This window comes from Hemitrygon akajei, chromosome 7 (assembly GCF_048418815.1).
Source record: "Hemitrygon akajei chromosome 7, sHemAka1.3, whole genome shotgun sequence".
Taxonomy (NCBI): Eukaryota; Metazoa; Chordata; class Chondrichthyes; order Myliobatiformes; family Dasyatidae; genus Hemitrygon; species Hemitrygon akajei.
In genome coordinates, this window is record NC_133130.1 from 92,852,365 (window position 1) to 92,869,828 (window position 17,464).

General features: G+C 40.3%; 1 protein-coding gene across 1 annotated transcript in view; it reads left to right on the plus strand.

Moving 5' to 3' along the window:
- The window catches only part of rmnd1 (required for meiotic nuclear division 1 homolog), a 122,950-nt gene that overhangs the window by 71,583 nt on the left and 33,903 nt on the right, over window positions 1-17,464 (plus strand). Inside the window, exons 4-6 of the mRNA XM_073051433.1 lie at window positions 9,206-9,281; window positions 11,805-11,844; window positions 12,741-12,841. Of these exons, the coding sequence (XP_072907534.1) occupies window positions 9,206-9,281; window positions 11,805-11,844; window positions 12,741-12,841 (217 nt within the window). The remainder of the gene's footprint in view (window positions 1-9,205; window positions 9,282-11,804; window positions 11,845-12,740; window positions 12,842-17,464) is intronic.

Genomic DNA, 17,464 nt, shown 5'->3' on the forward strand with positions numbered 1-17,464 from the left:
AGGAGGGTACGGAACTGAGGGGTGTATCTGGGACACCAGGTAGCACCATTGAGCCCTCTGGAGACGTCGTGGGCTTATCAACAAAACGTCAAAGAAGAAGGGCGCCCACCTGATGACCCCGATGAAGTAGCTACCCACCTCATCACCACTCCAAGCCTACTGCCAACATCGAGAGTGCCGACTTTATCATTGGGATTGAAACATCAAGTCCTAGTAGCTCTACTTCATTGGATCTGGCTCAAGCCTACAAGCAAAATTATTTTATTACTTTTCCACCAGGCTTGTGCCTCTTTCTTTAAACGTGAGTCACTTTCTTTGTTCTCCCTGAGACTGACCCATTCAAACCAGTTTAGCTACAGTAGGTCAGCCAAACACTGTGCTCAGACTTCTTCAGATCACAGACTGTTTCTTCCATTAGCCTGTCACTTCTAACTAATCAAATAAAACAGCTTCTTATTTGCAAATGATCTCTGGTTAGCAGATTACCAGTAGGGACTTCACTGTGTCCACTTCTGGTTGCTCTGATCAAACCATCCTTGAGTAAGATCCAGTTCACAAAATAGTGGCTACAAGAACAGTCTCACAAAATGGCAACCTTCATTCCTTCAACCCTGTCGCAATTTATTTTGTCTACTCCCACTGCTCTTGACTGTTTCCAGTTAGATGTTTTGCAGATTTTACTACCTTTCTGTCCAGCACTCTCCTGTCTGATACATGTAGCTTAAGCGTGGCATGTTCATCCATACCTGGCTAAATTGCTGCAGAATCTTTGCATTCTCTATTTCAGTAATCATCTTCAGATTCTCTCCCCGGCTGAACAGAAATTGTCCTTTAGTCTGGACTCTCCACAGCACCTGCTAACACTGTTTGTGTGAACTTATGAGGGATGAGGCAGCAAATGAAAACTCAATTAGTTCTCTAACTGGAGTATGAATGACTGAAGTTTGGGTATCTGTTCAGGGGTATGGTTGTTATGGAAGTGTCTTAATTTTGACAACCATTATATTTATTAACAAATCACTGGGGTGTGCGTGGGTGGGGCAGGAAGCCCGTATATGTCAGAAAGATACAGCTGCAAGAAATAGTTTGTGAATTCTTTGCAATTTGGTAGTTATCTGCATTATTTGTGGTCTGATCTCCATCTAAGTCACAATAATAGACTGTTATGCCCTCAGCCCCCTCCTTTGTGAGAATCGCAAGAGCCCTAGTCGAGGGGGGGTCAACTGACCCAAGAGAGAAAGAGACGTGCTGAATAGACACAGGAAAATGGGAGAGAGAGAGGGGGACGTGCGGAAGACCACGTTCTCCCAAGAAGCAGAATAAAGGCGACATTGACTATTGTCTCATGGAGACCACGTGAAAAGCCCTCGGGCAAAGTGGGCTGGTTGAGAGAGAGATCGCATTACCTGCAACCTTGATTGACACCTGCGATCCCGTGAAGAAGTATAAAGGAGGGTCTGAGGGGGGGAAACCCTCAGACGCACCAAGGAGACACCAAGGAAGCACGATACCGATTCCCGTGGGAGCGGGAAGCCATTTTGAAGGAAGCCACGTGCGTTAGATTCCAAATGTTGAATCTGTGGCTAGAACCAACGAAAGACTGCTTTTAACTAACAACGGGGAAGCCTGCCTCCCTGATTCCAAGGATTTGCTCTGCAAAGACAACGGGCAAGTGTTTATCTTTTCTAAACCATCTCTCTCTCTCCAACGTGAAAACCCCAGCAGTTCCCACAAGGGAAAAGCCTGCAAACTTCTGAGTGACTCTTTATATTTCAACTGGACTCAGTATTACCCCTAGACAACTATAGAGCTTATTTCTGATTGATTATTATTACACCGGTGTTTTAGATTGAGTTTTGACGATGTATATGATCTGAATGTTTTGTATTAACCATACGTTTGTGCCCTTTTTGAATAAAACGTTTGAAAATAGTAGCATCCGACTCAGCTGATCCATCTATCTTTGCTGGTAAGTTACCTGGTTACGGGGTTACGTAACAAGACAAACACAATCTGTCTAAACTAATAACACACAAACGATTTTACTACTTGTCAATACTGAGTACACCATTGGAACAATCACAATCTAGGTTCAAAAAAGTATGTGAACCTCTAGGGTAATGCCTTCTACAAAAGCAAATTGGAGTCCGGTGTACCAATCAATGAGATTAGATTGGAGGTAGGGGTTGTAGAGGTGCCCTGCACTATATAAAAAACACACAAAATCAGGTTACTGACAGAGCCTGCTCTTCTGAAGAAAAATCTGCTTATGTGCACTATTTCTCGATCAAAACAATTTTCAGTGGACCTTAGAAGAAGAATTGTAGAGATGCATGAAGCTAGAGTAGGCTACAAAAGCATTTTGAAAGACCTAATTGTTCATCAGTCCACAGTCAGAGAAAATGTGTACAAATGGAGGAAACTCAGTACTGTTGCTACTCTCCATAGGAATGGGCGAACTGCAAAGATCATGCCAAGAGCGTGACAGGCAATGCTGAAGGAGGTGAAAAAAAACCCAAGGGTACCAGCAAAAGACCTGCAGAAATCTCTAGAACTTGCTAAAGTTTCTGTTTATGTGTCCACTATAAGAAAAACACTGAACAAAAATTGTTCATGGAAGGACACCACAGAGGAAACCACTGCTCTCCATAAAAAACCATTGTGAAGCATGGTGCAAGGAGCTTCGTGGTTTGGGGCTGCTTTGCTGCCTCAGGGCCTAGGCAGCTTGCAATCGTTGAGGGAACAGTGAATTCAAAATTGTACCAAGACATTTTACAGAAGAATGATGATGATCCAAAACACAAGAGTAAATCAACAACAGAATGACTTACAAAGAAGGAAATTTGTGTTTTAGAATGCCAAGTCAGAGTCCAGCCTTAACTCATTTGGACTACTGTGGCATGACCTGAAAAGGTTGTTCATGCAAGGTATCCCAGAAATATCGATGAACTGAAACAGTTTTTTATGGAGGATTGATCTAAAATTCCTCCTCGCCTTTGTGCAAGTCTGATCAGCAGCTACAGGAAACATTTGGTGGAGGTTTTTGCTGCTAAAGGAGGTTCCACCAGTCATTAAGTACAAGGGTTCACATACTTTTTTACAGCCTGGACTGTGAATGATTAAACAATGTGTTCAATAAAGACAGGAAGAGTACAATTGTTTGTGTGTTATTAGTTTAGGCAGTGCTTCTCTATTATTGTGACTTAGATGAAGATCAGACCACATTTTATGAGTAAGTAATGCAGAATAGCAGGTAATTGCAAAGGGTTCACAAAATTTTTCTTGCAGCTATATATACTCATGTGAATATCGATCTGTGAACTCCTGGCTTCTACTTTTATGCAAGAGTTTGGAAGTGAATGACTGGGGAAAAATGCATCATTTGCATAAAATTGGGTGAATATTAGTAGAGGATGGAGATATGGGGAGCCAGTGAAAGGTAAGGCGGAATTCAGCTGAAATCCAAGTTTGCATAAAGAGTGAGGGGATTGGCATTACTGACAATACTGATACATATTGTCCATCCCCAGTTGCTCCTGAACTAAAGAGACATTGAGTCGAGCACACTGGTAGGTCTGACTTCCTGTTTGGATAGACTGGGTAAAGATAGCCAATTTCTTTTGCTGAAGGGTGAATTTGACAAATGAGAGGAAAGAGGGTGCATAAAGCGCCATAGTGTAACTGTATCAGCAAGATTCTCAATACTGCATCCTGGACCTGGGTAAAACTCTTCTGCTGTGCATAACCTTTACGTAACGACACAGGAAATTAAAGGAGTAGGACACTTGGTCTGAAAGATTCATGACTTGATGGGCCGAGATAAGATGAATGATAGGTTAGAAGAGCAAGAGGCTATCTTATTGCAACATACAAAATTCTGATGGTGCTTGATATGATAAATTTGGATCTGAAAATTTCTTCACCCACTGGGATGTGAATCTTTGAAATTCCCTGTCAAAGTGAATTATACATTTAGTGGCCACTTTATTAGGTAGTGCAAATATCTAATCAGCTGACTATGTGGCAGCAATGGAGTGTGTAAAAGCATGCAGACATGGTCAAGAGGTTCAGAATGGGGAAGAAATGCGATCTAAGTGCCTTTGACCGTGAAATGATTGTTGGTGCCAGGCAGAGTGGTTTGAGTATCTCAGAACTGCTGATCTCCTGGAACTTCCACACACACAGTCTCTAGAGTTTACAGAGAATCGCGCGAAAAGCACAGAAACATCCATTGAGCAGCAGTTCTCTGAGTGAAATGGCTTGGTAATGAGAGAAATCATAAACCAGACTAGTTTGAGCAGACAAGAAAGTGACTTTAACTCAAGTAACCACACATTACAACAGTAGTTTGCAGTAGAGCATCTTAGATTGCACAACACGTCAAACCTTGAAGTGGATGGGCTATAGCAGCGGGAGATCACAAATATACCCTCCTTGACCACTTTAATTAGCTACAGGAGGCACATTAAAAAGTGCCCATTGAGTGTAGAGACTCAGTTGCTCAAAAATTTTATTTAAGATGGGGGTGGGAAAAGGGAAGGAGAAATGAAAAAGGTTAACAAAGAGAGAGAACTTGGGTGGACCACTAGGAGTGAGACAGGAACAAAGTGTGTATTTTGCCTGAAACAGGAAAATTCCATTTTTATGCCACTGGTTTGAAGGCTACCCAAATGGAATACAAGCTGTTGTTCCTCTAGTTTGTTTTTGCCCTCGAGACAGACGTACTGGATGGAAATGGGAGAGGTGTAGAATGCAACCAGAAGCTCAAGGTGGATGTTGGAGACAGAATGCAGGTGTACTGCAAAACACTTGCCTAGTTTACACTTTGTCTCACTGATGGAAAGGAAACCACATCAAGAGCACCAAATGCAATTGACAGGAGGAGATGCACGTGAATCTCTGCCTCACCTGCAAGGGCTGTGTAAGCACCTGGATGGTTGTAAGGGATAAGGTGTAGAGACAAGTGTATTTTTTATGGTTGCAGGGGAGAGTGTCCAGGTACAAAGGAAATGGGTGGGGGAGGTTGAGTGGACTAGGGAGTGATGAAGAGAGTGGTTCCTGAACAAAGCTGTAAGGTAAGGAGAGAAGTTGCAATTGATGTGGAGATCTAATTGAAGCTGGTAGAAATGGCGAAGAATAATCTGATGGGTGTGGAGACTAGTCAAGTGAAAGGTGAGGACCAAGAAGTTTATTAGCACGAGATTCTGTAGATGCTGGAAATCCAGAGTAACACATAATAATGCTGGAGGAACTCAGTAAGTCAGGCAGCATCTATGGAAAGGAATTAAAAAATCAACATTTTGGGCTGAGACCCTTTATCAAGACTGGAAGGGACGGAGGAAGAATAAAAAGGGAGAGGGGAAGAAGTTCAAGCTAGAAGGTGATAGGTGAATTCAGGTGAGGGGGAAGGTAGGTGGGTGAAAGGGCAATGAAGTTAGAAGCTGGGTGGTGATAGAGGCAAAAGGTAAAGGGCAGAAGAAGAAGGAATCTGATAGGAGAAGAGAGTGGACCTTGGGGGAAGGGAAGGAGGAGGACAACCAGTGGGAGTTGATAGTTGAGGAAAAGAGATGAGTCAGAATGGGGAATGGTACGAGAGGGAAGGAGGAGGATGAGAAATTACTGGAAGTTAGAGAATTCAATGTTTATGCTGTCGGGACATTGTGACTATTCTGTCTGGGAAGGGCTAGGTGAGAAGCAAAGTGCAGGAAATGCAGGAGCTGCGAGTGAGAAAGTGCCAGCATTTCTGTTGGAGAAAAAACTATGATTCCTGGAAAAGGAAGTCATTTAAGAATTCCTGGAACAGAAATCCTCATCTTGAGAACGGATGTGGTGGGAAGGGAGAGACAGGCAAAATGATAGTGTCCTTGTGGGAGATGGGATGGTAAAATAGTGCAGTTAATCGAGCTGTGGGAATCCAACAATTTGTGAAGATATGAAACTCATATCTTTCTCTCAGAAATTGTTTAATTTATATTACCCACTAAGAATATTGTACACCTTTATCTACTTTGCACTTATGAAATAAGGTAAGGAAAATATATGTTGAAGAGCTTTTAGGAAAATTATTTTATTTAACGATTATTGTTTCAGATGAGTTGCAATTGATATATGGGTTATGAGGTCCAAAATCTAAATAAAAGCTAACCTGCTTGGAATAGTCAGCAGTATTTGTGGGGAGTAAAATACAAATTGATAAAGATAATGCTGTCATATTGAGCAAAGTACTTTTTGATTACGGAAACCAACAATTATTTATATCTTCTGTATTATTCAACTGCTATTCAATCCTCTGTTTGGAAAAATGAGTAAAGTTCCTATGTTTTCACATGTTTAATTCAACATAAACATAGAACATAGAAATCTACAGGACATTACAGGCCCTTGGCCCACAATGTTGTGCCAACTACTCTAGAAACTGCCTAGAATTTCATTACTTCACAGCCCTCTATTTTTCTAAGTTCCATGCACCCAAGAGTTTCTTAAAAGACCCTATTATATCCACCTCTACCACCGTCACTAGCAGTGCATTCCACACACCCACCATTCTCTGTGTGAAAATCTTACCCCTGACATCCCCCCCACCCCCAACTACTTCAAAGCGCCTTAAAACTATGCCTCCTCATGTTAGCTATTTCAGCCCTGGGAAAAAGCCTCTGGCTATCCACACGATCAATTCCTCTCATCATCTTGTACACCTCTATCAGGTCACCTTCCAACCTCTCACACCAAGGAGAAAAGGCCAAGTTCACTCAACCTATTCTCATAAGGCATGCTCCCCAATCCAAGCAACATCCTTAAAAATCTCCTCTGCACTCTCTCTTTAGTATCCACATCCTTCCTGTAGTGAGATGACCAGAACTGAACACAGTACTGCAAGTGGGGTCTAACTAAGGTCTTACATAGCTGTAACATTACCTCACAGCTCTTGAACTCAGTCCCACGGTTGATGAAGGCCAACATACCATATGCCTTCTTAACAACATTGTCAACCTGCACAGCAGCTTTGAGTGTCCTATGGACATGGACTCAAAGATCTCTCTGATCCTACCCACTGCAAAGAATCTTACCAATGATATTATATTTTGTCTTCAAATTTGACCTACCAAAATGAACCACTTCACACTTGTCTGGGTTAAACTCCATCTACCATTTCTCAGCCCAGTTCTGCATTCTATTGATGTCCCGCTGTAACCTCTGACAACCCTCCAGACGATTCACAAAGACTATTTTCTGTTTAAACTTCTTTTTATAGGTAGGTAGATAAATAATACTTTATTGATCCCAAAGGAGCTTTATCCTCCAGCAATGAGGGCTGTATGGTAATGAAGGCACTTGAGAAATCAAAAGACATGATCCTCAGTGCTGCCTTGCTTATCCAAGTGGGAGCAGGCTCTGTTCAGCAGGTAGACGACAGCATTATCAACTTCAATGTGCTCCTGGTAGGCAAACTGCAGGGGATCGAGGGCTGATCTGTCCAGGGCTCGGAAGTGAGCCAGGACCATCCTCTCTAGGGCCTTGATGTGTGAGGTCAGGGCCACTGGACGTAGTCATGCAAGACTTCCGTTTGGCCCTTCTTGGATATGGGACCACACATGATGTTTTCCAGGCTGAGACATAGATTGAAAACATGCTGTGGGACTCCACACAACTGCTCGGCACACTCCTTCAGGACCTTGGGATTCCCACCATAAGGTCCCAGTGCTTTGTCATGTCTGAGTTTCTCCAAAGCTCTTCTCACCTGCTTAGTAGTGAAGGTGAGTCCATAATGACTGGGTAGATGGTGGAAGGTGGGGTGAAAATCGGGACGATAGCAGTTGGTTTGTGGAGGTGTGGATGGTAGGTGCAAGGCAGGGAGAGGATGTAGACAGTGGTAGCCTGTGTTGTTCTCCACATGTTCCAGTGGAGAAGGGAGGAGGGAAGAGGGGAGACGTTGTTGAGGGAGCATTAGGCACCTCCACACCAGGACTGGTGTGCTTAGGGGGTGTGAACAGGAGGGTAATTGTCAAACATATTGAAAAATTGATTTACTTCATTAGCCCATTCACAGCTGCATTCCAAGGCTCTACAGCTAGGCTGATTAAAGCCAGTGATGTTCTTCATGCCGCTCCACACCTCCTGTGTGCTACTCTGCCTGAACTTGTTCTCCAGCTTTCTCCTGCACATGTTTCAATTCCTCCCTTTCTCCTGATATAAAGGCTCTCTTTTTGTGGTTGAGAAGAGCCTTTAGATCATTGGTGACTTATGGTTTATTGTTGGGGAAGCAGCAAACAGTCCTTGATGCTATTACAGTATCCACATAGAAGTTGATGTAGCCAAAGATGCAATCAGTAAGTCCATTAATGTCCTCCCCATATGGTTCACAAAGCACATTCCAGTCAGTAATCTCAAAGCAGTTCTTCAAGGCCTTAATGGCCTCTGGAGACAATGTCTTTGCTATCTCAGTGGTAGCTAGTTGTTGCCGCACTTTGAGCCTGTGCAAGGGCATGAGGTGAACCAAGTTGTGATCTGATCTTCCAAGTGGGAGGAGAGTTGTGGAGCTATATGCATCTTTAGTATTTGCATGCAAGAGATCCAATGTTTTATTTTCTCTTGTTTGACAGTTGTCAAACTGATCGAAGGTAGGGAGGGTCGTCAAGAGAGGAACATGGTCGAAGTCTCCCGCTACCGCAATGAACACATTGGGGTGGTGAGTCTGGAGTCTTGTGATGGTATTGTGCATGACATCACAAGCAGCATCGGGACTGCATCAGGAAGGCAGAATGTAGACAAGCAATATGACATGGCTGAACTCACGCGGTAGATAAAAAGATGCAAACTCACAGCAAGTAGTTTGATGTCAGCACTGCAGATTCATTCTTCCACAGAAATGTGACCGCGATTACACCATCTGTTGTTCACAAACACAGCAAGCCCACCTCCCTTCCTCTTACCACACTAGAGATTAACTCTGTCTGCTCTTATCATTGAAAACCCATTCACAGTTGTGTTGGAATCCAGGATTTGCTTGTGTAATCATCACTCGGTGAAACACATAACACTACATTCCCAATGTTTGTTCCCAGTGATCTTACATTCCCCATTATGATAGACAGGAGATATGGTTTATATCTCCATCTCTTGTTGCACCATTTTTTCTGGTCATTTATCATTATTATAATATAAAATTCTTTGCATATTGAATTTTTTTCTCAATGTTTGTTCTCAGATGCCTCAAATGTCCTGGTAATTGGAACTGAAATGCTAGCCAAGCCAAATGATTATGGATTAATTTTCCTTTTCAGGTAAGTTTGCTTGAAATTTCTAGACTGGCTAGTTTATTTGAAGATGCTGTAATGGTTGAGTACATTCTAATAGTCAGGGTACACTTGCTATCTCTTATAGTTCCCAGAATAGAATTAGCAGTGCAACTATAAAAACAAAAGATTCTCCAGGTGCTGGAAATCCAGACTGATGTGTACAAAGTGGTGGAGGAACTCAGCACATCAGGCAGTATATAGAGGAATAAAGAGATGATGTTTTAGGTTAAGATTCTTCATCAGGAAGTGCTGACTCAGAAATAGCCTCTCCATAGATGCTGCCTAACTTACTGATTTCCTCCAGCATTTTGTGTATGTTAACTGTGCAACCAATCAGATTTCTACTAAATTGATAGCCATTCAACAGATGCCATTCTCCAAATGCAATCATCTCTATTATTCTGTCATTTACAACTGTTCAATAAGTGAAAGTTGAACGAATAATAAATTATAAAGGGTGCATTTAGATAGATTTTAGTTGAACATTAAATGACAAGAATATGGATATTGATTTATTATTATCACATGTACCAAAATACAGTGAAAAGCTTTTGAATGCCAAAAATACTTCCAGTATTTGGCTTAAATCATATAAATATTGACAGTCGTTCTTAATTTCAAATGTATTTATGCATCAAAGGCAGACAGTTTTACAATTCCTGAAGAACAAGACCCATTCTTTATCTAATAAGAGGTAGAATGTTAAACCTAGGTCATCGATTACGTTTATAGTATTTATAATGCAGCAACTGGGCATTCAGACCTGCATATCCATGTGAGTACATGTGCCTCTACCCTTTATTTAACCTCATCATCATATCCTGGTATTTCTCCTCCAGTGCATGTTTCTCAAACTTTGCTGTAAATGCATCTGTTTATCTTATGCAATTTCTTATGCATAATCACTCTAACTACTTTCAATGAGTGAAAAAACTCCAGAATTTCCTGTTTAATTTAATAGCTATTATCTTTGATATTTGATCCCAAGTTGTAGTCTTGTCCACATGTAGAAACTTCTTTGAATTAATACTATCAAAATATTTCATAAGTTTAAAAACTATTACACTGCACATGATCCTTATTCTGTAGAAGAGGGTTCCAGCCTATTCAGTCTTTCCTGATATGTACAACCTTTCAGCTCTATCTTTTTTTCTAAGCAAATTTCCGGGGTAGTTATGGCTCTGGATGAGTGAACTGCTCTGAGGTAGAGTAAAAGCCTATATTTCAATTATTTGATGATTAGAATTAATTTCAATCTGCCAACGATCTTATTTGGTCCTTGTATATGAGAATTGTTGGCTTTTGTTGAATTTATGACACCAAAGACTGTCTTGGCACAAATTTGTTTTAAGACAAGACTTCTATATGTTAAGAGCTAAATAAATTTTCAGGTTCAGCAGTTTTATATGATGGAGACACAAGCCAGTGGGATCAGGGTTTTTTGTGGTTAACTGGATGAACATGCCACCCATTTTAATGCTGTTTAGAGTTCAACGTAACAGATAATCACATGGACTGCAAAATGGTGGTCCGTCTAAACCAATCCTCTGTGGTAGGTATGGTTAAATGCAGGTCATAGAAACTGAAAGAACAGGAATTAGATTATATGTGAGCCAATTGTAGCACACGTCTGATTCTAGCAATATTTCGATGCAGGTGGGGGAAAGAGAATGGAAGTGTGCATCTGCTTTCCCCGACGAGTTAATGAGGAAAGTCTGTATCTAATTCATGCCAAGCCAAAGCTGACAGCAGTGCGGCGAAGATCCCACAACAGCAAGCAAGAACAGAAGTTTGGCTTTGCAAACCTATAGATTTTAAGACCTTAGGAAAAGCTCATTCTGTGTGGTTATAACATATTTGGGAAAAGCATAGAATACAGAATTGTATATTTTATCTAATTTTAAACAACAGTTTCAATCCAAAAAATTAAAATTCTATTGCCTGAATGAAGCCACATATACCTTCAGCAGAAACCGAAATCTATTTCATTAACGAATATTCAATTTTCAAAAGCCCTTTTCACAACTATCACTTCCTTCATCTTTTAACATTTCTAGTCAGTCTAAAGCTTCTCTCTCAGTCAGGGGTCGGTATCTTTAAAACTCTGTACACCAAGCTCTGCTGGTTCTCTTTCCTCCGTCCTGAGACCCCAAAACTTCAAACTCCTCCACCCCTGTTAGCTTCCAGTATAAACTTGTCCAATCCTATCAGAGAGCACTTCTCTAGCCCTGTGACTCAACTGTCTTGCAGCTTTTCTCTATTCTCCAAAATATGGAAGCTTTTCCCTTAAAAAAAAGAAAAAAATACTGTATTATGAAGAAGTGTGACTACTAATAATTTGGGTAAAATAAATTACCATTTTACATGTTATAGATTGCTTCAATCATGGGGTTCCTAAAGCTGTGAAAGTATATTTTATCCAATTTATTATCTGGCTGTTAAAAGGTAACAGATGGTCCTCTCTGGGACCTTCTGCAACACTAACGGTTTTATTTCTTGCACATTCAGGGAGGGCTCTGTTGTCTTTTGGAATGTGGAAGATAAAACGGTAAGTTGAATCATTTTGTATGTACCTAGGGTACAGTTTTAAACTGTCTACTCATTATTTGTCTGCGTGTTTAGTCTAGTCCCCATTTTTAGATGACTTGGTATAAAACATTTGTCTTCATTTTAGCCTGTGAGACCTACTGCCCACTGGTGCAGTAAATCCTGGCAACACACAAGGTTTCAATCTTTGCAATATGCTGTCTACTGGTGTCTCTGACAGCTCTGATTCTGCTAGCCAATGGGCAGTATTTGTCGTTTGTTTTTTAATCACATCACTTTACAAAACCTGGGAACCTGCTACCCATTGGTATCATGCAGTTAATTCTTTTAATATACAAATGTAATTGTTATTTGATGTCAGCAGATTTCAGTATTCTGCATTTAAAATATGCATTATTACTACCATGGGTTTACTTATTTACCAGCTTTTTAATTATGCAGATGCTAATTTCACAAGAAAAGTGGTTCCATCATAAATAAGATCTAAGTAAATAAAGCTAACTCTGGAAGTTCAACTAAATATTTTTAAAACTGGTTGGAATGATAAAACCTTCCAGGAGCTTGTGTACTCACTCAAGATATTAAGGTAGAGATTAGTCATTTATCAATTAAGTGTTGAGTTGCAACAGTATACAGTAGTCCTTCTGTATAACCTTAGACATTCTGACTGCATAACCTGAGTAATAGTGGGCAATAAACCATTGGGTTACTGAAAACATTGAAATTATGCTGATTGGAAAATCTTGGTTACAGCGATCTTCTACAAATTGAAATTATTAAGAGATAATTTTTTGTTATGTTTGTTTTTTACATGCTGAAGTATTTTTATAAAAGCCTCTTATTAAAATAAACATGAACTATTTTTACCAGAACTTCCTTTGTAATGGCTATGTGTAGGTGAAACGCATCATGCAAATCTTGGAGCCACATGAAATCCAGCCATATGAAGTTGCTTTGGTTCACTGGGAAAATGAGGAAGTCAACTACCGGATTTCGGAGTAAGGACAACTATTAACTATGTTAATTGTTTAAACTGTTTTCAGCATGCACCTGAAACTTGAACGCCTGAGCATGAGTCTGTAGGTTGTGGAAAGGCTTGGCAGGCAGGCAAATATATTTTCCGCCTATTTGCACTAGCACAAGCTGATCAAAGGTTGTGGGAAGGAGAAATGAGAAGAATTTTCAGTAGAAGTCTAGAAATCAGTTTGTGGGGAGTGCAGTGATACCTGTGAGCTTCTTTGTAGGAGAGTGTGCAAAGCCATAACGGCAATAGTATGGAGCAAAAAACAAACTGCTGGAGGAACTCAGAAGGTTAGGCAGCTCTTATGGAGGGAAATGGATAGCCACAATTTAAAGGTCGAGACCTTTCATCTAGATTCAGATTCCAGCATCTGCAGTCTTTTATGTCTCTGTGACAACAGTACAGATTTCTGTAGTAACATCTTGATGCTGCTTGGGCTCCCAGGCAGGTAGAATCTCCATTCATTAGCTGTGGTCTTGTGATTACATCCACTTAGTCATGGAAAGGATGGGATCTAAACTATCCACAAAGCTGATGCTGTACTCCTGCATGACATTGAACACAGGCACCATGACAATGCACCATGCCAATCTGCCCCATCAGAGAATTCACTTCAATCTTCTGCAACAGAACTTATGTGCAACCATAGCCCTGCTATGAACTGGCACCTGCACGATCTTGTTCAGCACACCTAGGCTGGTATCTCACTACATGTATACCTTACCTCTAAACTACTCTCTGTGTCAAAGTTGGTGGGTAATGAAATCAATTGATGATGTTTCTTCTTCATTGCTCTCTTCCATTATCTGAGCAGGCTGTAGTTCCCAGCTATCTAAATGCTACTAAGATGTTGGTAAGGGAAAGGTACGGGGTGCTTGATCGTGGTGGGTGGTTGGGAAGCTAAGTTAAGGTGAGAGATGCATTCTTACTCTATCTTCAGCCTGGGAAGCAAGCAATGGCAGAAAGAGAACAAGTGGGTTGTGAAGTGATGTGAACTAAACATGAACAATAATGAAAACTTCAATATTTGTAGGCAGTGCAGAGGCTTCTAGCTGGCTATTCCAATAATGGCCAAACTCATCACATTGTCTCTTCTGGTGGTGTGGGGAGGTGTGATGGTTGGGACATGGAGATGTGTTCACCTTTCTCCATTCAGCTCCTGTTGTGCCTGGTTGCAGATCCCTTTCTAGCAACCCATCAAAGAAGGCTGAGGACACTATTTGGTGACGGACTGTCATTGGATGAGCAAACAAGGAACATCTACAAGCAGGGGGATGTGGGTGTGAGGCTTTAGCAGTACTATATGTGAGAGCTTGGCATGGAGCAAAGTGGGTACAAAAACTTATTGTAGATAGATGAATGATAGGTTGTGATAAATACTAGTTAACAATGGTAGTCCTATTGGTAGAATGTAGCACTTCCCTAGTATTGACTACTAGTGCGTGAAATAATTGAATTTCTAAGATCACTGATTTGAGATCCTTTGAGCTAAATTTGTGAAATTTACCTCTTAGGCTGTCTGCTCTCCACATTTTTCATCTGTGCTGGGCCACCAGTAGAAACAAATAACCTCTCCTCCTGGTCTTAAATATAGGAATACAATTCTGCAAATAACACTAATGATCTGCAGTCAAATAATTACACCTCTCAGAAAAATGCAGTACCTTCACCGGATGCACTGGGCAATGCTTTTGCACCACAGGGTGACATAAATTAAGTCACTGATACAGATGGCATAGCCATCCATGAGCAATCTTTCATTCCCTTGGGTCAAAAATAAACTACTGGCTGTTTTAATAGCAGCAGGATACAATTTCTGCTCAAGAGTGAGTTTCGTAGTTTTCTGCTTTTGATTTTCATTGTCACCCTCTTGGATTTACATTTCTAGTCTGCTAGTATTTAAGAAAGATCTTCATTTTGCAAAAGCCTGTGTGTGGAGTAATTGGAGAAACTGGTGGATTTTTAATTTCTTGAACCTTGCCAGACTAGTTAGCCTAAACTCAAGTGAACACTGTCTACAGATTGGTTTGAAATTTAGTACTCTTAGTTGCAGTTATGTTGCAAAACAAACTCTTCCATTCCCCATCCCCTTCAGAAACACAATTCGACTTGACGTCAGCCCACTCCATTCTTTCAACAGGGATTCCCTCATCTTTCCACATCTATTGCACCAGGTCACTAGAGAAAATCGAGATTGTGGCAGTTTAGAGTGATGGACAGATTAGGGAAGCAGTTCTTTGCCCTTGCAGGAATGATTTTCCAGATTCCATATTGCCCTTCTAAATAACTTGGTTGGATAATATCAAAGAACAATTGTCCTGCTATGTTCAGCATCAGTAAATTATTTGTAAATGTTCTTCAGAACTGGATTTTAGGAGAGCAAGATTACAAATTGCTGAGACATCTACTATAGAACAGAAAAATGTAAGGTAGAGAAAGCTAAGGTTATTTGAAATTGGAGAATGCACATAAATGTTCTCTTTCCAGGGCATAAAGCTTCTGTATTTTATGGTATTAAAATCACCTTTAATATTATTGAAAACCAGTTCTGAAGAGTACACAATTTAACGCTTTACTGGTTCACCTGTTCATTTGCCAATACCTTAAATCTAATGCAGAAATTCAGCTGACTCTATGTCCAATAGCTGTGGTCACTGCACCAAGTCACATTTTTCTACAAATATAAATGTGCTAATTATCTTCCATTCATATATAAGAATTTCCTGGAGTATTATCTAACAAGATTGTTTTTATTATCTTGTCTAGTGTAACTCGACAGAGGTAATTTGTAATTTCATTGCAATTTATCATATAAAAGAATGTGGTTCAATTTGACCACAATACACAGTGAACTAGGAAACGAGAGTGTTAAAATTCATTATGTTCAGGTGTATTGGTAAAAATGGAAATTGGCCAAAGTATATTAGGAAATTAGATTTAAATGTTCATTGATAGTTTTAGAAATGACAAATATTTGTAACACATTTTCATTATTTCGGTATGTAGCATTGAAGAATGGTAGATAGATAGAAACTTTATAAAGATAGATACTTTATTGATCCCAACATTCTTGTCGCAGCAACATTACAATGCAGATATACAGATATTAGAAGAGAAGCATGAAAGAATAAAAGATAAGTTACCTCAAACAGTCTAACAGGAGGAGGTCATCACTTCCTCAGCTATACGTTGACTCATTTTAGAGCCTAATGGGTGTTTTCAAAATGCAGTTGCTATATCATAAAGTAAACCTCTCATTAAGGTTGGGATTAAGAATCTATAATATTGATTAAGAATTGGTTAAAGGGCAGAAGTTAGTGTAGGAACAAATGTTTTTTTACCCAGTGTGACAGGCTGATTTTTGTGGATGCCACAAGGATCATGATCCCTGGAGGGCCTCAGCTACTTACAAACTGTGTAAGTTATTTGGATATTTAACAATCTGTCCTGCAATCTAACTTTGCTGATGGTGCAAAGCTGGATGGAAATGTGAGAAGGATTAATCTGCATAGGAATCTAGACAGTTTAAATGAGACAGCAGGAACATGGCTGACACACTATGATGTGAGAAAGTAGAGATTATTTACCTTGATGGGAGAAATTTTAAAAAAACATGTTATGTGGTGAGAAATTAATAAGTGTTGGTGTTCAGAGAGATCTGGATATGCTGGTGCAAAGCTTACATGCAAGTAAGACAGGCAATGAGGGAAACAAATGATATTTGGCATTTATTATAAAGATGTTGGAGTAAGAAGGCTTTGGTGCAACTACGTTACAGAGGTGTGTGCAGCGTTATTCACCATAAATAAGAAAGGTTATACTTTAATTGGAAGTGGTGCATTGTAGATAGGTTTGTGGCATTTGCAGTGGAAAGTTGACACATGAGAAGCAACTAGTCTACACAGAACTTAGAAAGTTGAGAGTTGATCTCATTGTAACTGTTTTATGTGAAAGATTAAGAGGGTAGTAGTTGAGCGGCAGTTTCCCCTGGCTGGGGAATCCAGGACTAGCAATATGATCTCCAGGTGTAACAATGAGATGAGAAATTTATTTACCCGGTGAGTTAATAATCTTTGGAATTTAAAATTTAGACTGCTGTAGTAGTGCATTCACTGAGGGTATCTGCGGATTTTGATAACTGCAAGAAGAGAATCAGAATATCTTATGAAAAGGGGAGCAGTATTGGACTGTATTCTTCATCACAACCAATTTCTTTCTTTCCTTATGAAAGCTGGCTTTGATTTGATTTTCTTTTAGCTGAGGCATAAAAACGTATTATTTTGGTCCAAGTGTAGTTTACAACTGGGTTTCAGGGTGGAGATACATCTCTATCTAAAGCGGTGTAAGGCACTTCTTCCCTCCATTGGCACGTAGATCACTCTTGGACAAGCTGGAGCCCTGATTAGCCCCCCAAAAAAGGTCACATGAAGCCATGGGAGCATGGTTGTATGAGCAGCAGGTGCATATCACAAGTCCTGGCCATGCAACTACTGCCGCCAGGCAGACAATCTCTGAAGGGTATTGATAAAGGCTGGGGTCACCTGTCTTGTAAAGACACTACCCAGAAAAAGGCAATGACAAACCCGTTCTGTAGAAAACT